Genomic DNA, 24,227 nt, shown 5'->3' on the forward strand with positions numbered 1-24,227 from the left:
TTCCAGATGTTGTCTGATCCACGCCCCTTTTGGGCCTGTGACAGGCCCTCTATAGTCTAGGGTTTGTCTTCATTTCACTCTTCTTTCCAGCCTCCAGTCCAAGACTGTGCTGTTGTCTTTAGCCCCAGTTTGGGCTTTTGCAAGAACAAAGCCTTTTGCTGTCTGAGGATCAGTTTTCCGAGCCAGTTCCCTCCACTATCACTTCCCTATCCTTTCTTCTTGCCCTGGCAGAAGGATCCTGAATTTCCCTTTGTTTCATTTTTCTCTTGTTAGTTCTCTGGATTCTTATCAGCTGTTGTTGATGTTCTTGTTTTTTAAATAGCTCTAGATTGCTCATGCAGCTCATTTCAAGGAATTTTTTAAAATCTCGATAATGCTTTTTAAAAAAAAATCTGCAACAGCTTACTTAAAAAGAACAAAGAACTTGGACTCTAGGACACCCATACCCCAGTAGTGTGAACCATGCATACAGCTTTATTTTATTTATTTATTTTTGTCGGTCATGGGACTTGAACTCAGGGCTGGGGCTCTGTCCCTGAGCTTTTTGCCCAAGGCTAGTGCTCTACCACTTCAAGCCACAACACCACTTTGTTTTCTGCTGCTAAATTGGAGATAAGAGACTTTCCTGCCTGCCTGGTCTGGTTTTGAACTGAGCTCCTCAGATCTCAGCCTCTTGAGTAGCTAGGATTACAGTGTGAACCACCAGCACCTGGTCACATAAGTAGTTTTAGCCTGCTTTTCCTCTCCCATAAGGAGAAAGACCTGTACTGATGAGACAGATGAGACATTGGGAAAAGCAATAAGATCCAATGATCTTGCGAGGCCTGATGTGTGGTCAAAGATGGTCAATAAATACTATTTGTTCTTCTCTATCAGCTCCGAGAAAACTTTACACTCAGAGATTACCACAGTTCACTATCACATCGAGACTGACTGTTAACTGTTTTGTTTGGGACTCTTGTTTTCTCCCTTGAAAACTTGAATCCTATTTAATGATCATCTTATGTGAACATCTTTACTTGTAGAATCTTCTAGTTCTTGATAGGATTTTTTTGTGCCCCAAGCCAAAAATGATTTGTTTTATTTTGTGCTCTCTGCAGCCTGGCCAATTCATAAGAAACAATATCAGTCCACAAGTGGTGGGGAAATGGTATAGTGTGCGTGCTGTAGCTGTGTAGATAGTAAGTGAAGCAGAGCATGCTTGTATATACAAGAGTATGATCGTGGGTAGGTAAAGAATGTATAAACATAGTTGAACATTTTGAATCTTTCTAAAATGGTAATGATGATAATTATCCTTGAATGATAGCAAGGAAAATCTTGTTTTAAAATTTTCCCTTGACCACTCAAGATAACCTTAGAAGGAAGTATGATAGATTAAAAACCAGACTGGTAACCAGGCACCAGTATCTCATACCTATAATCCTACCTACTCAGGAAGCTGAGATCTAAGGGTCACAGTTTGAAGCCTGCCTGGGCAGGAAAGTCTGTGAGACTTATCTCAACAGCTGAAAGTAGAACTGTGGTTCAGGTGGTAGAATATCAGCCTTGAGTGAAAAAGTGAAGGGAAAGTTCCTAGACCCTGAGTTCAAGCCCCAGTACCAGCACAAAGAGAAAGAGAGAAAGAGAGACAAATGAAACAGACAGAAGCAGAAAGACAGATGGACACGGAGACAGACAGAGAGAGAGAGAGAGAGAGAGAGAGAGAGAGAGAGAGAGAGAGAGAATATAGCTCGTCTCAAGTCCCAGAGCTGGAAGCAAAGCCTTTTATTGCTTTCTCACTGCCACAAAGCCTAGCATGAGCTGCAGGAGCTCATTGTCCCACACTGAGCACTTTAAAGGGAAAAAAGACTTGGAGACTTTGCTAAGCTGATGAAGTTAAAAGAGCTTTGAGGACATCCCAGAGGAGCATTCAGCAAAAGGAAGAACTGATTATTTTATAAAAGTAGCTTGAAGTCACGAATATCATCAGTACTAGGACAAAGATGGGAGCACAGATCAGACAGCACTCTCCAGCTGAGTGCTAAATGGAGGTACTCGCCACAAGTTCCTGTGGAAAGCAGGTGCCAGTGATGACATTAGGAGTGTCTGTGAGTGCTGGGAAGCTGAGAGCCCTGTGAGCAGTCAGCACTCTGCTTGTTTGAACACCGTAGTCAGGCTCTCATTTGCCCCCAGCTCATTCCTGTTCTCTACCAATGGTGACTTTCTGTTTATTAGCAGCTACTCTGAGAATGGGAGGAAAGGGGAAGTGTGGACTAATTCTGCTGCCTGTGAGCACAGTACATTTCAGAGACTATTTGAAAGTCTGTGGGGTCACCATTCAATTAAAGAATCTTCTCAATTTATTTTTCTTCTTCCCTTCTTCCCCTGTTTATCTTTTTGTCACAAAGTACACTCTGGAACATACTCATGAAAGATAGTTGTAGGCCCATAGGAGAAATATAAAATGAGTTTTAAGGAGAAGATAAGACAGCTGACTTCCTTGGTGTTCATAGTTTAGTGGAAAGGCAAATACCCCACAGGATAAATGCTTCCTCTGATTGTGCAGTCATTATAAAGTCCTGGGCTATGTTCTACATTCAGAAACAACTAGGACATGGAAGACCATCCCATAGCCAATCACTGTCCTTCCTTCCTTCCTCCCTCCCTTCCTCCCTCTCTCCCTCCTTCCCTTCCTGTCTTCTTGCCTTCCTGCCTTCTTTCTTTCCTTCCTCCTTTCTTCCCTTGCTCCCTTATTTTCTCCTTTTCTATCTTTTTCTGTGACACTAGGCCTTGATCTCAAGACCTCAAACAGGCCAGCACTCTATCACTTACACCACATTCCCAGTCCACTTTTGCTTTAGTTTGTTTTTCACATAGGGTCTTGCATGAACTTAGTCCCAGCTAGGCTCAAACTGCCTGTCTCCCCTCCTGAGCAGCTGGGGTTATAGGCAAACACCACCAGGATTAATATTTCCAGGGGAGATGCCCCCAGTACTTGCATGGGATTACCTAGGGGTTTTGTTCACACTGATGCCTGATCCCAATCAGGTATAACAACTAAATTTTTTTAAAGTGGGATTACTGCATGTTAATTTGGCTAAATAGGACCCATATACTCCTTAAACAATATTAAAGTTTCAGAATAATGAGTCCTATAGAAGGAGCATATAGGTGAATCTAGAGATAAATTTGCTAGTGGACTTAAAGGATTTTTCCTGCAGAATGTTAACAAGACAAAAAGCTGTTTTTGGTGGCCCTCATAATTTCTGTGGCAACAGAAGGTGGCATCACCTGTTTTAGCCCCACCAGTCTAACACTGTGTCCATACCCTTGTAATCCAGAAGAGGAGCAGGTGCCCAAAGGGAAGATTCAGGAAAGGACCTTCAGGAAACAGCCTCACATGTTCCAAAGCCACTGTCCAAGAGACACCCTATTATCCATATAATTCACTGGCTTACAACACTTGAGAGACTTCCTCATTTTCACTTTTGTTTACTGTCCTCTGAGTGCTTAGCATATAGCAAGTACTCAATAAACACATAATAAAGACAGAAGATCCAAAAGGCCTTGGCTCTTAGTTGCTCCAATTACAAAGGACCAAAACCCAAGTGGTTTGACTGAAGATTTTTTGTTGTTGTTTTATGATAGTATAAAATCAATACATAGTAGGAACCATATTTTGAGTTTTTATCTTTTGCTGGGCTAGCAATATGCAGTAAGATCCTTCCTCTTGGCCACACAGAGCAACAACACAAAGCCACAACTTCCAGTCACACCATCACCATGAGAAGTGACCGGTATTCTACATTGTACCCTGTTACTCTACACTGTGATGTTCAAGTTCCATGTATTAATGCATTTTTGGCTTACAATATTTTCAGTTCAACAGTGGGTTCATTGGGATATAATCCAATTGTAAGTCCAGTATCATCTGTATATTGTTATAAAGAGCAGCAAGACATCTGGGAATTCCTGTGGCCTTTCCCTCCCTTTCTTGGCAGATGAGAATCAGGGAGGAAAGCATTAGAGGCGCTTACCACATGCTTCAGTCCCCTTCCCTTAGGGTGATACGTATGCATTCCTCCCCTCCAGGGCCTGTGGATATTATTCCAAATGCCTCACTCCCAGACAGCCTCAGTACCTTTAGCTTGATGTCAGCCTTCTGAGAACATGGAGAAGCTATTTCAGGAACTGATCAGGGGAACTTGGGAGAAGCAAGTGGTCTGACTGAGGAAAACCAACAGCAGCTTCAGCCAGAGAAGCCAGGACCCTGGAGCCCGCCCCCCGCCCCCCCAACCCTTTGAAGGCTCTGCTGCTGGGAAGGAGGGGTGACTTGCATGGCAGTCCAATTGTCCCAAAAGCATTTTCACAAAATGTTCTGCATCATAGGTTAATGTATAAGACAGGAGTGGTAAGTGGAAACTTGGCAGAGTCCTCTAGAAATTGGCTAAAGGGCAGGAAACAAAGGGTAGCAATAAAAACCTAAAAGGATGTTAGTTGAAGAGCACCTCAGGGAATGGGGTTGCTACTAGCTTTTTATTATTTGCATAAAAATTACGTGGAAAATGGCATTGAAAGGGATTTTCATGTTAGCTAATGAAACTGCATTAGTGAGCTGTGAGTGGAAATGTGAATAGAATTAGGGAAGGATTCCATTTATTGATGGGATTGAAGAGCAGCATTTTCCAACAGGTTTCTATGAGTCCATATGGTTCTGTGGGCCAACTTTCCATTTGAGTCCTGGGCAGGGCAATGGCAGCCTGAGGCACTCAACCTCTCTTATTTCTTGGGTCAGCAGAAAACATTTCAGAGAGTTTGGCTCTCTGCTCATGGGACAAGTCCTTAAATTAACTGTATGTTTTCATCAGACCCAGAAACTCCCCTTTTGGAAAGGCCTACTCCATCACCTGAGCTACACCCCAGGCCTTGCATTTATTTTTCAGTTAGGATGTCTCATTTTTGCTTCTAGTCAGCCTCAGGTCTCCATCCTTCCTGTCTTTACCCCTCACTGAGCTAGAATTACAAGCACTACAGGCTTGTAAGACCCCACTTGCCTAGCCAAAAAATTCTTTTAGAAGGCCCCAAAGAGGAACAGAATCTCGTAGTTAGCTTCAAATGTAAGATTGGGCCACCTGATATCCATCTCCTCAACTCCTTTTTCTGAACATTCACTAAAGCTCAAGGAAATCACAGAAATGTCTAATAGCTATGCCTTGGTAAGAAGCTGGCAGTCTTCTCTTAAACAGTTGTTAAACAACTGGAAACAATAGCACAATGCACCAGGACTTGGAAGTTGGAATGCCAGGAGTGACTTTTGCTGTCTTTTCCATAGCCCTAGGGAAAAATATGTGTGGTTTCCACAGTCCACAAGGCCCTCCATCTCTTTCTTTTGTAAACTTAGCCCAGTAGGAACCCTCTATAGCATTGCTAAAGTACATATGGTCCATTGACCTGCAGCACTGGTATCAAACCTCACCTCAGAACTGATTAAAAGCCACATGGTAATGGTTTTTCAGCTGCAAGTGTGTATTCTAACACTTGAGAAAGCACTGCTCCCACACCCAGCTGCCACTGGAAACAAGGCGAAGGCGTTTTGATTGCTTCCCATCAAGGGAAAATCAGACATTCTTTAATAGCTTCTGAATAGAATTCTGGCATTGGAAACTTGCCTGTCTTCTAGAAAGTCCCTCTTCCTTTGTCTTCATCCCAGCTGTTTGGCTCTTGCAACACTGAGCCTTCTCCAGAATGTAAGCTTAGCTTTGATTGAGAGATGTTAAAAGTCAGTGCTATACATCTCTAAGTGCTCTTCCCCTGGGTGTGGCTCATGTACTAGGCCATTAGCTAATTGTTACCACAGACAGTTGGTGGCCCTTTTTCTTTTGAACTCATTTACCAAGAATCTGGGGAATAGGCATTTGTTGTTTTCTGCCTCTTGCTTCTGGGTATAGACTGTTAATCCTTAAGTCCAGCTCCACACAAGGTGTCAGGCCTGGGAAAACCTTTCTAAAATATGGGAAGCTTGGCTTTCAAAGAACTGCATTCGAACAATAAATAGGCCTCTAAGAATTTGATTGTCTCTAAATCTGAGATGACCAAAGGCCTACTATGTGATGGGATATCACATACCGCTTCCTTTCCTTTCCCCCTGCCCCATCCAATAGCTTTCATCTGGTCTTGCTTTTAGAAAACAGAATAGAGGAATGAAGTAGCTCATGATTTGATCTTAGTCCTCAGTTCCCTGAGTGGTATAGGCGTGGGCTCTACTGCCAAATCAGGAAGGAACAGCAATGAGACTCCAGGCTCCTCTCCATTCCTCCCTCTCTCCTCCAGCCCTGAAGTAGGGGAACATGGATATAGAACTATAACATAGACCAAATGAGATCTACTTTTCTTTATTTCTTCTTTTCTTCGTGGTAAGTGGTTTGAACTCCAGGACTGCTTGCTTGAAGTAGCTCCAATTCTATTTTCTGCTTATCAGTTTTGAGAAAGGGCTTCCCTTCCTACCCCAGGTTCATGCCTCGACATGACTTGCCTTTGCTAGGCTTTTCCATCGTTAAGATGGCAGTCATGTGCCACTAAGAAAGTGTCTTGTGAACTTCTCTATCCAAGCCAGCTTCCCAATATAAGCCCAACGATTTCAGCTGCCCAAGCTATGAGCCACAAGCACCCAACTATGAGATTGATTTTTATTATTAGTTGATCAGAGATGCTTATGTCTTTTTTGAAAGGGCCTAGGTAGATGCTGAAATATCCAAGTTTTTCAAGGTTCTAGAGGTGAGGAGAAACTTAGAAGTTTGTCCAGACAAAAACATACTTTAAAGTTAAGACTGAGCATATGTCCTTTGAAGCTTATTTATGATGAGGCTCACTGAGCCTGTGTCAGGTAAGACACCCCCCCCCATCCTTACATGGGAGGAGTTTGGTTCCTTAAATCTCAGAGCAAGGAAAGCAGGAAGGGTTTCAAATGAATACATTAAGTAAAGTGTGTCTCCTTCATCCAAAACAAATATTTGTCGAGCTCTCACTGAAGTCCAGCTTTGTTTCTCCCACAAACTGAGAGATCATCTGAAGCAAGGCAGTTTACAATTCATCTTTGTATTCATAGCAGTTGGCATAGGATAGTCCCTTAGTATGTACTAGTAAGATATTCAATCTATATATATATATATATATATATATATATTTTTTTTTTTTTTTTTGCCAGTCCTGGGCCTTGGACTCAGGGCCTGAGCACTGTCCCTGGCTTCTTCCCGCTCAAGGCTAGCACTCTGCCACTTGAGCCACAGCGCCGCTTCTGGCCGTTTTCTGTATATGTGGTGCTGGGGAATAGAACCTAGGGCCTCGTGTATCCGAGGCAGGCACTCTTGCCACTAGGCCATATCCCCAGCCCTCAATCTATATTTTAAACATTAAGACGTCAGCTATTTTTTATTATCAATTTTAAGCCCTCTTCTTAGACTCATTTATAGGTGTGATTGTGTCCATGTGTCTATATATCAAGGCTCCAAAGGAGGCTGTCCTTGGTCACAAGGCTTGCTGTATAATCAGGTACCTTACAGTAGCACATCCTTGAAGACCTCTAGGCTGGACAGGAAAAAGAAAAGGGGAATTAGAAGTCAACTTATTGGGGACAAAACAATGTGGTGTTTCTAAGTAGTAATATTCCTGTTCTCTTCAGGTGAGAGTCTACGATCTTTCCAAATATGATCATGGAGCAGATGATGTGCTTATATTGGCTACTGATGGACTCTGGGATGTTTTAACAAATGAAGAAGTAGCAGAAGCAATCACTCAGTTTCTTCCTAATTGTGATCCAGACGACCCTCACAGGTATATGCATTTCTGTGAATGTAGGGTTATTTCTCTTGCAAAAAGGAAATAAATAATTCCATGTAATTTCCTCATTTATGTTTTATAATAGAGTCCAATATAGATTACTCAATAACCAAAGTGCAGAAAACACTACAAATTTATTCAAGGTCTTTTCTTGACCAAATCTTCCTTAAACTGGGTGCCCTTACTTATACCTGTAACCCTATTTGGCAGGCTAAGAAAAAGAAGATTACAGTTCAAGCCCAAGCAAAAAAGTTCACAAGACCCCTTCTCAATCCATAGGTAGGCACAGTGATGCTTGCCTGTCATTCCAAGTTAGATGAAAATCAGAGATTGGAAGCTTCATGGTTCCAGGATAGAAAATTCCACAATACTCCATGTCAAAGAAAGAAAATTATTAGGAAGATGTTCTATAGTTACTAAATTGGAATAAAACACCTAGAAAAAGAAAGAATGAAAGTGGATATGGCAATGCTTACCTGTCATCCTAGCAATGAGTGTTAGGAAAATGGAGGAGAAAGAAAAAGGAATAGACCAAATTCAATTCTCAATAGGTTAGGACTGTTTATTGCCAGTGAGAGCACAGGGGTATGAGGTTATGTGGGGGGTGGATTTGGGGTTGGGCTTACATGGGGTCTGAGCAAGGAGGCAGAGGTTAATGAAAACGCCATTAGATCTAGGGAGGTGGTAGCTTTTTGGTTGGGCCCATAATGGAATATTTACAGCCTTGCTTAGGTAGATTGACCTGTCCTGCACACCAAGCACCTGTGTGCATACCTGGAGTTTTGCCTGGCATCTGTATACACCTGGGATAATAGGGTGGGGGGGTCATTCCTTCATATTCCATCTTTGCATACATAAAATGATTGGGCCCAAGAGGGGAGAGACAAGTCCTTCAGTGATAAGCTTAACACAGGTGCATGTGCAGACAACTAGCAAGATCCTATCTAAAACATAATGAGCACAATAATAATGAGATCTGGAGACTTGGCTCAGCAGTTGGCCTCCAGCCTACAAAGCAAGTCCTGAGTTAAAACACTAGTGACGGACTGGGAATGTGGCTTAGTGGTAGAGTGCTTACCTAGCATACATGAAGCCCTGGGTTCTATTCCTCAGCACCACATAAACAGGAAAGGCCAGAAGTGGCTCTGTGGCTCAAGTGGTAGGGTGCTAACCTTGAGCAAAAAGAACCTAGGGACAGTGCTCAGACCCTGAGTCCAAGCCGCAGGACTGGGAAGAAAAAAAAAAAAAAAACTCTAGTGACACAAAAATATACATGTACATATATTTTTAATCCTCCTTAAGTTGAACCAAGATGTAGATGGTAAAAAATTCATTTAGCACTGTATCTTTCTCACATTTTTATTTTATATCACCCAAAATAACATAAACATAATCCCAATTTGATCCTGCTGATAGGTGTAATGAAAAATTCTTCCTAGAACTGAGTTTTATTCACTGGAGGATTGTTTCTTTTGAGAAACACTGAGTAGAGAGAGAAATTAAAGTAAGCTTTCCTAATATGTTTGCAATGTAAAGTTCTTAAACAATACTAGAAGATTGTAAAAAATAAACAGAAATATGAAATGCTTTAAGGAACGGGAGTAGGGTGAGACAGAATGGTGGGAGGGATGAATTTGATCAAGAGATATAGTTTACCTGTGTGGAAATGTCACAATGAAATCCTCCTTCAACTAATATATATTCATTTAAAATAATGAATAGAAATTATCTCTACAGAAAGGCAGCTCTAAGAAGAACACAAAGAAGACCAGAAATAAGGCAGCAGAAATAATAGAGACAGTAGAACTAGACAAATACTTCCTTGTTGTATTCATTGGTCAAAAATATAAAATATTCTAACATACTTTGGAATTGCTCTTTTTGGAGGTCCTAGGATTTGAGCTCAGGGAATCATACTTGCTAGGCCAGTGATCTTCCTTAGAAATTATTAAGAATATTAAAGAATGAGCAAGGACAAAAGCTATAAAAATGACTGAAGATTTTTAAAATAAGGAAATATCATGTTTACAGAGTAAATATATAGTATAGTTGCATGTGCTTATTTCATACTGGTACTAATAGATTCAAGCAAGACCATCAAGAGTTTGAAGACAAAGTGGCACTTTGACTCAAGTGGTAGAGCACTAGCCTTGAGCAAAAGAGCTCAGGGACAGTTCCCAGGCCCAGAATTCAAGCCCCACAAACAATCCAAAACCAAACAAAGAGTTTGAAGACAACCCAGGATACATACCTTGTTTGAAAAAGTGAAAAAAAAAATTTTTAATCTTAAGTGTATTTAATGGGAATTAAATATCCAGCAAATAAGCAGATTGAACTAGAATAAACTAGAATATCAGTCTGAATAAATAAGCTAGAATACAACTCAGAGAGAAACAGAGAAATGTGAAATGACATTAAGAGACAAGGAGGATGCCCTAAGATGTTCTACATAGAATTGCAGAAGGAAAGACTATAGGAGATGGGAAGAAAATCTTCCACAATTCTTGAATGATACTAAATCTAAAATCCAGAAAGCCCAACAAATCTTAGGTGGAAGAAATAAAAAGAAAACTATAAATAGGTACATCTTAATGAAACTGAAGACTTTTAAAGTCTCTCCCTCTCTGAAATATTAAAAGCAGCCAACAAGAAAAGATAACACCAATGATAATAACATTTAAATTGACAGCCAGCTTTTCAAAAGCAACAATAGAAGCCAAAACACCATAGAATATATCTTCAGTTGGCTAAGAAAAAAGCTGTCAATCTAGAACTTTTTCTCATGGAGTAAAACCATCAATAAAGAAGTAGGGTAAAGAAATTTTCAAGCTTAACATAAACAGAGACATTTTATTGTCAACCTATCTCTGATGGAAATCCTAAGGGTTAGACTCACATAAGGAAATGGTCCTAAATAGAAATGCTGAGAAATAAAATGGATTATTACGCTCGTCTGAGTAAATACATGGGTATATTTAAATCTACATTGGCTATATAAAATAGTAATAGGAATGTCTACTATGTGGGATGAAAAATGATAGAGCTAAATTACTGGATAAAATTAGCTTGTAATTAATAAGGGGTAGTAATCTGCTTATGTGAGCCATGATTTTTCCACTTGAGAGCTGGTTAAAGGTATTTTTTTACCTTTAAAATTGCTAAAACAAAACCTACTAAAATAATAATTTCCAAAGTAATAGCTTCTGAACACCTTATAAATCAAGGGTGGAAATTATAATGGAAATTAGATACTTGTTATTAAAATTTTAAAGGCAGAACTTGTGCCTTCTTTTTTGAGCTAAGTCTAGATCAAGACTCAGTCACCTCTGACCCACCTTCCCATGTCACAAGGTAACGTCATCTAAAACTTCCCCAGAGCCATGAGAATCTACAGTCACAAGCTCCTGACTCCTGACCACAGAAAAAGAAAACCAGAAAGAAAAATCCATAAGAACACAAAGGGTTTTTTTTTTTAATAAGCTCTTGAGGGTTTACTGTTCAGTTCTGTCTTTTTCTCCACATAAACATGCACAAAAGAATTCTTTTTAAATTTAATTTACAAAGGAATCATTACAACTTCAAGGCCCTAAGGAGCCAAAGTATGTCTATCTGTAGGCCATGTGGTTTTTTCCTGGTTTCAGGCTACAAATAAATAACTATCTTAATTTAAAATTCCAAGTCTGTAGTCTTCAAACTCAGTAACAACATCTAATATAAGAAATAAAAAGGGCTGGGGATATAGCCTAGTGGCAAGAGTGCCTGCCTCGGATACACGAGGCCCTAGGTTCGATTCCCCAGCACCACATATACAGAAAACGGCCAGAAGCGGCGCTGTGGCTCAAGTGGCAGAGTGCTAGCCTTGAGCGGGAAGAAGCCAGGGACAGTGCTCAGGCCCTGAGTCCAAGGCCCAGGACTGGCCAAAAAAAAAAAAAAAAAAAAAAAAAAAAAGAAATAAAAAGAGCAGAATGAACTCAGGGAATTTTTATTTTTGCAAACCATATGAGACCCCACTTCACAGTATGTCAATGGAGCAAGGCTCTTACAACAGGACGGACAGTCTATGATTCCATTCCTTTGAGTGCCTTGAGTGGTCAAATGCTTAGAGGCAGGAAGCAAAAATGGTTGCCAATGGTTGAAAAGAGGAAATGGTGGGGAGTTAGTGTTCCATGAGTTTCAGTTGGGAGAGTGTAAAACTGCAGTCAAGGGCTGATGGCAATAATTGCAAAACAACCTGGGTGTACTTAAACAACATTAATATGTACTTTATAAACTTTAAAATCATTAATATAGTACAATTTATTTTATTTATGTCTTACCACACTGCAAAAAAATCTGTTAAAAGGGAATCAAAAGTTAATAAAATAGGGCGGGGGATATAGCCTAGTGGCAAGAGTGCTTGCCTCGGATACACGAGGCCCTAGGTTTGATTCCCCAGCACCACATATACAGAAAACGGCCAGAAGCGGCGCTTTGGCTCAAGTGGCAGAGTGCTAGCCTTGAGCGGGAAGAAGCCAGGGCCAGTGCTCAGGCCCTGAGTCCAAGGCCCAGGACTGGCCAAAAAAAAAAAAAAAGTTAATAAAATAGACATTGTTTCTGAAAAATTAATAAAGATGGAGGACAATGAAAATTATTATTAGAAAAATAGTAATTACGCATGCAGCAGAAGTTAAAACAGTAGACGTTACTATTTTCATATATATATTATTTAATAAGATATCAATTTATTATAAACCAAGCTATGGAATCAGCTCAATTATAGCCAAAATACCAATGGAGTTTTCATGAAACATTAGCTGATTTTCAGATATGTGTGGGAGAACAGAATACCAAGACTAATGTGGTTAGGGCTATGTAGATCTTGCTCTGATAGATATTAAGATAAAGTCAGAGTACTTTAAATAATAGGAAAATAAAATGATCATTGCATCCTTTAAAAAATCAAATTTAGATGAAGTAAGACTCAAATGTGAAAATGAAAAATACAGTTTTTAGAAAATAGCACCTAAGCCTGCTACCAGTGGCTCACACCTGTCTCTAATCCTAGCTACTCCAGAGAATGAGATCTGAGGGTTAAGGTTTGAAGCCAGCCTGGGGAGACAAATCCATGAGACCCTAATTTTCAAAAAGTCAAAACATGGCTTACATGGTAGAGCCCCAGGTATGAGCAGAAAAGCAAACCCAGGGGACCCTGAATTCAAGCTCTAGCATTGGTATAAAAATAAAGAAGAAGGAAGGAAAGAAGGAAGGAAGGAAGGAAGGAAGCAAGGAAGGAAGGAAGGAAGGAAGGAAGGAAGGAAGGAAGGAAGGAAGCAAGGAAGGAAGGAAAAAGCAAGCATATGAGATTATTTTATGTCCTTGGAATAGGGAAGAATTTCATAAAGTATTTTATGGCCTTGGGGAAGAATTTCTTAAGATAGAAAAAGTATGAGCAAGTTTTTAATTTATAGATTTGGTTATACTAAATGTATAAATATCAGTTCCTCAAAAACAAAATAAAGAATATGAAATGGGCCAGGCACCAGTGGCTCATGCCTATACTCCCAGCTACTCAGGACGCTGAGATCTGAGAAGCGAGTTTCAAAGCCAGCCCAGGCAGGAATGTCTGTGAGACTCTTCTGTCCAATTAATCACCAGAAAACTGGAAGTGGTGCTGTGGCTCTGAGTGGTAGAACACTAGGTTCAGCGACAAAGCTCAGGGACAGCATGTAGGCCCTAAGTTCAGGCCCCACAACTGAGAAAAAAAAAAATGTAAAATGGCAAGCCTTGAACCAAGAGAAGGTATTTCCAATGTGGGTAACTAAAGTGGGATTGTTATTGTGGGATTGTATAAAAGGAATCTCACAGATCAATAAAGAAGAGAAAAGGAACCAAAAAAAAAAAAATGAGCAAGAAGCAGACATAAGACTGCGTAGCTGGGGGAAAAATTAACTTCAGTAATCAGAGACATATAAAAAAAAAGTGCATTGAGATCTGTTTACTCACCAGATTGATAACCTTTTAAAGGGATGTGGATGTTAGCAGGGATGTGGAGCAACAGCAGATGAATGTGAATTTTTAGAAATGCTCAGGAGACCACTTGGCACACCAATGAGGTGTTAGGCACACATGCTATAACCCAGCCGTTCTACTCTTGCTCTGTAGTCTGTAGAAATGCTCCTTGGACCACACAGCATCAGCCATATCTGAGAACTTGTCAGAAATGTACATCCTCAGCTGAGTAGGGCCGGATGGAATCCTAGCACCCTCAAGGTACAAGGAATTCAAGGCCAGCCTGTGCTACATACATAGTGAAACCCTGTCTAAAAAAGGAAAAGGAGGGAGGGAGAGAAGGAAAGAAGGAAAGGAGGGAAAAAGGAAAAGAGGAAATCAAAGGGAAGGAAGAGCAGGAAATAAGAGAAGGAAAGACAAGTCTTAGATCTAGCTTCTGGTCAACTACATTGAAACTCCAGTGGTAAAACCAACAATGTGTGTATTAACAATGCAGCCAGTTAATTCTGGTACTGGTAAAATTGTAGGGCCTGCTTCCCTGCTTCATCCTCAATACTGTGAAAAGATATCCAGAAATTTGTTTGTATTACAAAAACTGTAATTACTTTTATATCCAATTGTAGGATAGATAAATAAAAATAGAATACAGCCCTCAAAGGCAATAAACCAAAGCTCTTGCTCATTAACAGGCAGGAATTTCAAGAACATGATGTTAAGTTTAATAAGCAAGTCATAGATAGTAATAATATAATTCTAGTTATATGAGGTGAAAACATCCACATGTCATTCAGGGCTATAGTATTAAATCTACAATAGAAAATTATCCCAAATTTTAGGACAGGTTGTTTTGGGAGGAAAGGTGACAGGGACATAAGCATATTGCTTCAGAAGGTGCCCACGGGGATTCTAAGATACTTACTGGTAATGTTCTGTTCCTTTAAGTAGATAGCAGGTGCATAATTCCTGTTATTTCTTAACTATAAATGTTGTGTACATCTGTTGGTGTGTAAAATAAGTGAGGCTGTAAGTCCCATGGCTGTGAACAGGAGATCAGTTATTGGACCTTCTGAATTCAGATAGTGGCTCTTCTTCTAGCCTGTAATCTTGGAGAAATGAGTTGATTTCTGGTTACTTGTATATGATGTGGGGATCTAATACACAGACATAAGGTGAGGTGTCTGATACATAGTGGTACTAAATAGAAATGTTTGTGTTTATTATGAGAAGGTTTCTATATTTCACAACGAAAACAATTATTTCCTGAAAAACACAAATCTAACTCGTCTTTCTCTTACTAGAAGAATTTGGTATAATTTTATTCAACTGTAGAGGAACTGCTGGTAGAATAATGAGAGAGTGTTTTATTTGAATTATTATTTATTCCTTGCAAGTTTTTAGTTTTAATCTATTCAACTCTTTTGAGCCACATTCTCATGTTGATTTTCCTTTACTGTGATTATTTATTTTATAAAGTTTTTACAAAACCAACTGCCAGTTATGAGTTAAAAGGCAAGCCACACTTTTAAAATTACCCCCAAGCTGGCCTGGTTTTGCTTACCTTCTCTCTCTATAGCAACAACTGTGCCTGCCAGGCACCCATAACCCATGTGCGGTGTGCATGCACCAGGTCAGGGCAGGTTCCTGGGGTCCATGAGAACCATTGATAAGGTGTGATGGAATCCTCTTGAAACAGGGAAGAAATTAAAAACTATGTTTTTCAGTTTGCCTTTTGGGGAAGATGGCAAGCCAAAGCCTGAGAAAGAATCCTGTGTAAAAGGAAAAGTTCAGCAAGGGTATAATGGCTTCACAAGGGAAAAGCTGTCAGTTTAATTCTGGTTGGGTTTTAAGCTCTCACAATAGAACATAGCTGGTGATACTTAATTTGTGGTATACATCTTATTCAGATTCATTCATTTGGGATATAATCTTAAGGATCTATTTTATAAACCAATGGCTGCTAGACACTAGAAAAAGAATCTAGGAGTTAAACAGACCTCATCTCTGCCATCTTGGAATTTGTAATCCAGAAATTTACCAGATGAATAATTAAGTGGGTGCTTAATCTCGGCTAAGAGATATCTACTGGTTGAAGAATTAAGCATGAGCCAGACCATGTAGGAGTGGGGCAGAGTTGGAGAAGAATGTGGCGCATTCAATGAGCCCAACAGTCAGTATGGCTGCCGGTTGGTGTGGACAGTGTCGCCAAACAAAGTGTGAGATGGCAGGAGGGGACAGTTTATGTCAGACTTTCCAAAATTACTAGATTAACAAATGTGAAAATTCTTTGTAAGAAAGGAAGTCTGTGGTAATGATACGGAATTTGTGTAATTCGTTCATTATGACCCCTAATCAGGAAAAGCTCTGCACAATCTGACAGTGAAACACAATATGAGGTCATTTCCCCAGCCTGTGGTCTCCTGGGTAATTAAAGCCACATTGTGAAATCACAGAAATGGAACTAGCAGTTGTGTAGGATGGTGATCTCTCCTGTGAGGCATTTTTGCACCTATCTGTGTATAATTTGGCAGAGTGAACCACTCTAACACCTGGGGCTTAGCATGGTCTCCTTAAGAGACCCCAAAACACCACGTGCTCAATCCCAAGAGTCCAGCATCCCCTCAGCTGGAAGCTGTACTAATCTTATCCCATGTAATGGAAATAAGAGAGGAAGTCACCCTGACAGGATTTAGCCCAAGTCATAATTGCTGAGATGAGAAAGGCCCACGCCAAAGGGTTCATTTCTCTTTGCATGTAGCACAGGACCACCGGTTTGTGTGTGCAGTCATGGGTCAGGGAAGGGAGAGAGGCTGTGTTCCAATCCATACATCCATACAGAGTGAGGGAAGAAAGATGCACTAAGCGGAAGGGGAACCTGGGAAGGAGAAGGAAGAGAAAAAAAGCAAGCACAAAGAATAACAAAATGTTTCCACATATAAGGCTTCTGTGGGCTTGGCTTTCCTTTGAATTTTACCATGTTTTCCCCAGCTTTGTCTACAAAGGAAGCGGATAGAAAGACATGAAGCACAACTCTTTCAGTGATAGGAGTTTGGGGTTTCTTAGTTGTTGTAATTTGTTTATATTGTATCCAGGCTTTTTTGTCATCTTCTATTTCTTTTGCCTCTTAATGACAGCCATTCTCAACAAATTGCCAGCTTTATCTTCCCCTGATGACATCTTTCCCAAAAAGGAATTTAAAACACACACACACACACACACACACACACACACACACACACACACACATTTGTGGGAGAAGAGATGATTAGCATACAGAGGTGTCTGCCTAGTTCTGACCCTCACACCTTGCTCTCAAGCCCATGTGGGACAAATGAACTGTGTGATTCTCTTGACCCTAATGCACCTTATTAAGTTCTTTTGCTCTTTTTTGAACTGTCTCCACAAAGGAACCAGAAAATTAAAAGGCAGCTTTGTAGGCGAGCCAGACCATGAGTGCAGCAGGATTTTGTCTTTTCTTTTTATTGCAGTTTGCCCCGAAGTGTAGCAGAGCTGGCAGTGCTTTGGCTCTTTTGTGGGGTCAGTCGTGAAATGAACTGTTCATAGGAAACGCATCATGCTCCCCTCGAGAGTGGGGCTGTTGGAGGTCATGAGGTTGGGCTGCACACAGCTCTGGTTCTCTGTAGTTCCAGTAAGACTCTCTCGAGACCTAAGGATGCTGCAGGATTTGGAGAAGGCTCAGAGAGAAAGCTCTGTAAGGGGTTTTCAAAGACACTATCTTCAATCTCCTGTCTAGTTACTCATGGATCTCCTTGGGTGATATACTCAAAATGGAAGACACATGTAAACACTTAGAGAAGATCCTTAATATTTTGTCAGAAAGAAATAAATTGTTAATATTGCTTAAAAGGAATGGGAGTAGGCAAAAGCAAGAGATACCGGAGAGCAGTTCACCAAACAAAACCATGGCATGAACCCACATTCCAAATGCTGAGGCAAACTTTGCAAAGCTTTGATTTTCCAAATTGGGATTTTTGTTTGTTTGTTTGTTTGTTTGTTGTATCTCAGAACTAATGACCTTCTATCTCCCTGCACGTGTAGAGATTTATTTAACCCAGGACCTGGCACTCTACTACAGTTGCCAGAGTCTCTACCTGGCACTTTACTATCCAGCTTTATCAAGGATCATTTAATGAGTATCAAGCCTGTGCCCTTGTGCCACAATTCCCTTCTCTTTATGGAGAAGCCCTTCTGATGGCCACACCTTTCCTGCCATTCACCTCCACCCTCTGCCATTACCTATATGCCTAGGGAAGGAAGAAGTTAATCCATGGACGGTTAAAGGTAAAGCACCCAGTGACAGTAATGCTAGGTATTAAATGTTAGTTTGTATTGCTCTGCTAACATGAAATTTATTTTGGCAAAAGACAGCTTTTTTTTTTTCCTGAAATCTTTCCCTGAGTTAGCTGAACTAATTTTTTTTAGCAGCACCATATGGTTTTGAAGAACTATGTATGCCTCAAATGCAAAAAGGAAAGAGATCCCCCACACACGTACATGATATCACTTGCAGGTTTTCAGAACAAATTCGTGAGTGTTTGAAGATGAGATAAAATCTTCAGTTTTGTTTCTTGGGCATTGTTGCCTCTGTTCAGATCTGTGGGAATCTGGAAGGCAGCCTGAGGTTCTGGCTGCTTGGCCTCTGAACTGCGCACACACAGCCTCAGTCTGTCCTTCGGGTTGTTGATGTGGCTGGCAGAGCAGAGCTGGCTGTGTGGCCACTTCGCTGTGTGGCCACATCAGGACATTCCAGAGTTTGCCAGGGAGGACGGAGAAGGAACTGGTATATTCAGCACCATTGTATTGAAATGTTTGTTTGCTGTTCGGGATTTAAACTAAAAGAAACATTCCCCACCTAAGAAACCAAGGAGCCGCTGGCTCTCAGGGTGCAAAGAGGTAGACAAAGCCCGGCCATGGGGGGGTAGAGAGGGGCAGGAGGTCTCACCCTTCCCACCAGAGTGGGGAGCTCTCTCCAGCCTGTGGCCTTGTTCCAGGAGCTCAGGGTGCTTTGACTGATTGGAGGCCCTGTACCCCAGGCTGGCATCCGAAGTCAGTCTCACCAGCTTTAGAGGTGTGGCTCAGCTTCTCTGGTAACTTGGTTACCAGTAGAATAACTAACATTTACCAGTCATTAACCATGCTTGCCTCCTTGGATGTGTCCCTTTCCAAGTATGACAAAGGCTACCTCCCATGCCAGCCCCCAGCCTCCACCCACCCGGTCACCATAGACCCTTGCCAACTTCCAGAACTGGGGGAAGCTTTTCTACCTCTTAAATCTCTGAGGCCTGCTCAGAATGCAAAGAGGATTCCTCCTCCTGTTCCCATCACATTATGTTACTGGGGGGTATTAGCAGATGGAGGCTGCCTTTTATATGCAAATATTTGGAACCCATTAATTCCCCAGTTCCTGCCACCTACCCTCCCTTTCCTTAGACCTCTTTCTCTACCTTCCAAATGGCAAATGGCAGTTCCCACCCAACTAAAAGCTATTGGATTGGGAGGTAGCACTGGAGGCTGAGGCCTGAGGCGCTGCCTTCTAACACTCCTGTGCTGATTTGGAGGTGCTCTTGTGGAAAGCAGCCTCTGGAAGGCTGATGACTTAAGACAAAAACTGGTGGGAAGGAGAAAGGCATGACGTCTAATAAGGAAAATGCTTTATGGAAAAATAGTACTTGATACTTGCCATGCCCTTCAGCTCAGCACTGTTATTCCAGACTTACACTAAGAAAAGGGGTTCACAGAGTAAATTTTCCAGAGCCACCTTTTGGGTGGTGGGAAATTTCAGGCAATCCACACCCACACTTTTTTGTATGCACCAGTAAAGAAGAGAAAGAATCCCTGAACTGCCATAGGAGAGAGCAGTTGAGGATTTATTGGCCTCCTTTGCCCCAACTTTGTCAGTGGTTGTGAAAAGAGCTTTGCATCTTCCCATAGTTCCCCACCCCTCATCCTTTTTTTTTTTTTGGTTGTTGTTCTCCCTGCGGCCCCTGCTGTTCTTTCTCTGCCCCCCCATACACACACACACACACACACACACACACACACATACACACACACACTTCAAAGCACAGTCCTGTGGAGTTTGCCAAGTCCAGTTCTTCCCTGGCAGCCATTTCTTTCAGTAAAGTGTTGCTGATCAATATTGAAAGCTTGGACCAGAAGAAAAAGATGCTCTCAAAATTCAAACTCTGTCTCCTGGGGAGAGTCTTCCTTGAGAGAGAGTGGGCACTTTCCTCCCGCAGTGTCTAATGCAGCCTGCCCAGGTACCCATGAAGAAGGCATTCAGTGATGGCCCTGGGCTGCCTGCAACTTCCAAAAGCACCAGACTCCTCAGCCGGCTCCCAGCCCTGATAGGAGTATGAGTCCCCTTCCCATTCCATCCTTAGCTACATCCCCATCTTTACTCTGCTGTCCTGAGTGGTTTTTGTTAATGGTTCATGTTCTAACACACCCCTCAGTCTAAGGCATATGGATGCCCTTTTGTTCAGCCCCATGACCAAAATCGTTCGAGCCTTCCTGTTTTCTGACTTCCATTACCACCGCGGGATCTCTCATCACATGAAGAGTGCACCACGAAGCTGTTGCTAGACTCAGATATTTGTTCACTTACAGAATACAGTGTCAACTCAGTCCTCTGCACTTGTCCCTCAGACTACTGTCTGACAGGGGAAAACATATGTGTACTAGGGACGTCGCGTGAGTCATGCAGAGGAATCTTGGCTCACCAGAACAATGTCGAGCTGAGAGGTCCTAGGGATTCTTCCTGAACTTCCTCAGGCTGGAGCTGTCCTTCCTTGCCTGATGCACATGACTGAAAACAGGTACTTGACGCAAGATGTTCCAGGAAGTGGAGGAAATAGCTGGGCAGGCCCAGTACACAGGGAAAGTGTGATAAACCTTGTAATACTCTTGTGGCATAAGGATGCTAAACCCTCAAAAAAAGGAATTAGCTCACATAGGTCCTAGCACTAGAAAATCTGATTTTTATGTCATGGGGGCACATAGGGCGCATAGTAAAACAACTACTTTATTATGATTTTGTCATTATAGTTAAATAGCTGTACAGAGGAATAATGGTTACTTTCTGGAGAGAAGTTTGTATTCACCACCACAAGAAAGAATAGCTACATATAATGGAGTTTTCCCTTTCACCCTTTAGAGAAAACCTGGTTGTAATGAAACAAATTGAGATAAGAGTTAAGGCTGTGCCAATAGAGCCCTAAGGTGGATTTGAAGCAGAACCCCATAAAAGTTCACATGGGGAAACACTGTCATTGAATAAAGTAACTTGCAGGGGTGGCTCTCACCTATGATCCTGGCTACTCATGAGGCTGAGATCTGAGAATCACAGTTCAAAGCCAGCCAGAGCAAGAAAGTCTGTAATATTCTTATCTCCAATTAACCAACAAAATGCCCAAAGTGGAGGTATGGCTCAAGTGATAGAGCCTTGAGCAAAAAAGCTGAAGCAAAGTGAGAACATAAGGCCCTCAAGCTAAAACCCCAGTAGTGACACGAGAAAAAAAAAAAAAAGATTTATTATCAGACCTGAACTCAGTCCTTAACCAGGCTCACAAGATTAATCTATAAACCAAAATAGTGGTTGACATTTATCTAGAGAACTATAACTGATATTATTAAAACATAAATAACTAATTTATTTCCCTGTGGGTAAGCCTACAGAAGGAGGCAGGTCATAATCCAGTTATTTGCTGACCCTGAAAACAGAAAAAAAAAGTGAATCATATATTTATTGGCATAGACTAAGAAATTAGTCCATCTCATACCAAATATGGCCAGCCGGTCTTTGTTGAAGTCTGTCAGCTAAAGGACCCTCTCCACTCTGATCAGTATTGATAGTCCCCTGACAATGTTTCGTTCGATTTTCTAATGTCTCATAGCTATTCGAAAACCTTGTCCATGTGCCACTTGAAAAATTCTCTCACATCAGCCTCCTACATTTTGAGGGGAAAAAAAACGACCTCAGCTTCTGTTGACCTGGAAGGTATTGAAGACTGTAGGGCTGTAGTGATGCCTCCTACTTAGCAGCCTCTCCTACTCCTGGCTTCTGCTGTCCTAACTGTCCTCTCCCGGCCCCTCCCCGTGCAGGTACACGCTGGCAGCCCAGGACCTGGTGATGCGTGCCCGCGGCGTTCTGAAGGACAGAGGATGGCGGATATCAAATGACCGGCTGGGCTCAGGAGACGACATTTCTGTATATGTCATTCCTTTAATACATGGAAACAAACTGTCCTGAAAACAACCTGGGAGATTGGGAGGACTGAGGGAAAGAAAACTGGGATGCTTCTGGGCAGGATGGAGCTGGGAAGCGCCCTGGCTGGGTTCCAGGCGATGGAATCTCTACCGAGCCCAGGTAGGGAGTTTGCTGCCAAAAGGCCTCTAGCTATGCTTCAAGATGACCCTTAGATTTCCATTTCTTCTTTAGTAACAGGTTTGGACACTTGACAAGATCAAAAGACAAAGCGTACACTAAGGGTTGTGTGTCTGCTGGTTTCTTGGCCAGGCCTCCCAGAAGCTATTGCCTATTTGGGGGGGGGGGGGTGCGGGAGGGGCACAGATCTCCTATTTATTATATCTAGAATAGCTGGGGCATCTGTTTTCAGGTGTAACTGACAGGAGATTCTTTAGCCTGTCAAGCTGCCAGCTTCTCTCTGGATTGAAAGTGCCACATTTGAAGCTGGGGATCATGCCTCAGAAAACAGAAGCACCCACCTTCTAGTACACACGAGCTTTATTTCAGGGATTCTGTCTTTCCCTACCTCCCCCCTCTCTCTATTCCTTTGTAGTGATGATGGAGGGGGGGGTGGCAAGGATTTTTTTTTTAAACATTCTTTGAATCTCATTTCCCTCCTGTGGATCAAGACTGGGACTTTCCAGCTCCTTACTGAGGAATTTCTGTGTCAGGATCCAACCCAGGCTGGTTTGGCCTCGTGTCCTGCACCCCACACCACCCAGGCAGTGGGCCCGAGGTGGGGGCTGCATAACAGAGTGTCTGTTGTGTAATATTCGTTCCTGCATTGCATTTCTCACCAAATTATTGTGTTTTCTTGTAAATGTAGGTGTTTCTTTGGGTGGGTGTTTCCTCTATTATCTGGCTGGAGGTTTTGCTGAGAGTCTGGGTTTTTCTGGAATGGGTTTTCCCTCTCCCACCTGCTGTGTCACATGTCCTGGGAACAAGTAGGAAGTTGCGCGCGGTGGCCCCCACTAGGAAGTCCTCATGTCCGTTCACTGTACCTACGTTGAGGATGGTTTTGATTCAGGTTTCGTGGGCTGTAACTATCCTCCAGCTTAACTGTGAGTTCTGCCAGCAGCTCTCTTTCTGTCATCTTTGTGCAAGGCCCACTTGCTGTGGCGCTTTAAATCATCCCCATGCTGCTCTCTGTGTCCTTCCCCAGAAACACACTGTAGCCACAGAAGGAAGAAATCAGAACCTGTTCCTACTGTGGGTCCTCTGCGTGCTTCTCACAAGCATGGACAACACACACACACACACACACACACACACACACACATACACACACACACACACACACACACACACACATACACCCCAGATACCATATCTGCCCAGATATCTGCCCAGAAGAAATGGCTGATTTTTAGAATCACTTCTTTCTCATAGGCAGATTGCCTGTAAGGAGCACAGGAACATTCCAGAGCAGCATCTCACTCATTAATCCTTTTCCTCTAGAGCTACTACTGGTGTGTGATCACTCTGTGTGTGTATGTGTGTGTGTGTGTGTGTGTGTATGTGAGAGAGAGAGAGAGAGAGAGAGAATATGTGTCTATGCCAGTACTGGGGTTTGAACTCAGGGCAAGGATGCTCTCCATTCGTTTTTGTGCTCTCTTGCCACTTGAGTCACAGCTCCACTTTCAGCTTTACGGTGGTTCACTGGAGGTGAGTGTTTTATAGACTTTTCTGCCCAGGCTGGCTTCAACCAGCATTCCTCCAATCTCAGCCTCCTGAGGAGTCAGGGTGACATGGGTGAGCCACCTGGCACCTGGCTGCAGTCACCATTTTGACAACTCCTTCGGAATTAAAACATTCAACCTACCCAATAAAGAAAAGTCATCGGTATCATTCTCTCAAATTCTGAGAGGCAATTCCTGTTCTCATGTCATGGAGCTTCCTTCCCAGAGGTGAGCACAGGAGCCTTTCCTCCAGGGTGACAAACAGCCTACATTCCTAGAGCTGCCCACACTTTCTTAGGAGAGGCTCAGGGCCTTCTCAGGAGTGAGTTCATTCCCCAGTTACGGACCCTGTGCCCTGTCTACCAGGTAAACACTTGAATTCACCCCTCAAGGTGTTTGCCAGCATTTTGCCAGAGAGTTGGGCTACGATGTCAGGAGCTGTGTTTATCTGACAGAGTTCCCTGTTGTGCAGTCTG

At 42.1% G+C, this 24,227-nt stretch overlaps 1 protein-coding gene across 1 annotated transcript in view; it reads left to right on the forward strand.

The window, feature by feature from the left end:
- Nucleotides 1–23,336, forward strand: part of Ppm1h (protein phosphatase, Mg2+/Mn2+ dependent 1H) — a 193,920-nt gene extending 170,584 nt beyond the window's left edge. The window contains exons 9-10 of the mRNA XM_048360422.1: nucleotides 7,661–7,812; nucleotides 21,928–23,336. Coding sequence (XP_048216379.1) covers nucleotides 7,661–7,812; nucleotides 21,928–22,075 — 300 coding nt within the window. The 3' untranslated portion in view covers nucleotides 22,076–23,336. The remainder of the gene's footprint in view (nucleotides 1–7,660; nucleotides 7,813–21,927) is intronic.
- The last annotated feature ends 891 nt before the right edge of the window (nucleotides 23,337–24,227 follow it).

This window comes from Perognathus longimembris, chromosome 1, assembly GCF_023159225.1.
Source record: "Perognathus longimembris pacificus isolate PPM17 chromosome 1, ASM2315922v1, whole genome shotgun sequence".
NCBI classification, from domain to species: domain Eukaryota; kingdom Metazoa; phylum Chordata; class Mammalia; order Rodentia; family Heteromyidae; genus Perognathus; species Perognathus longimembris.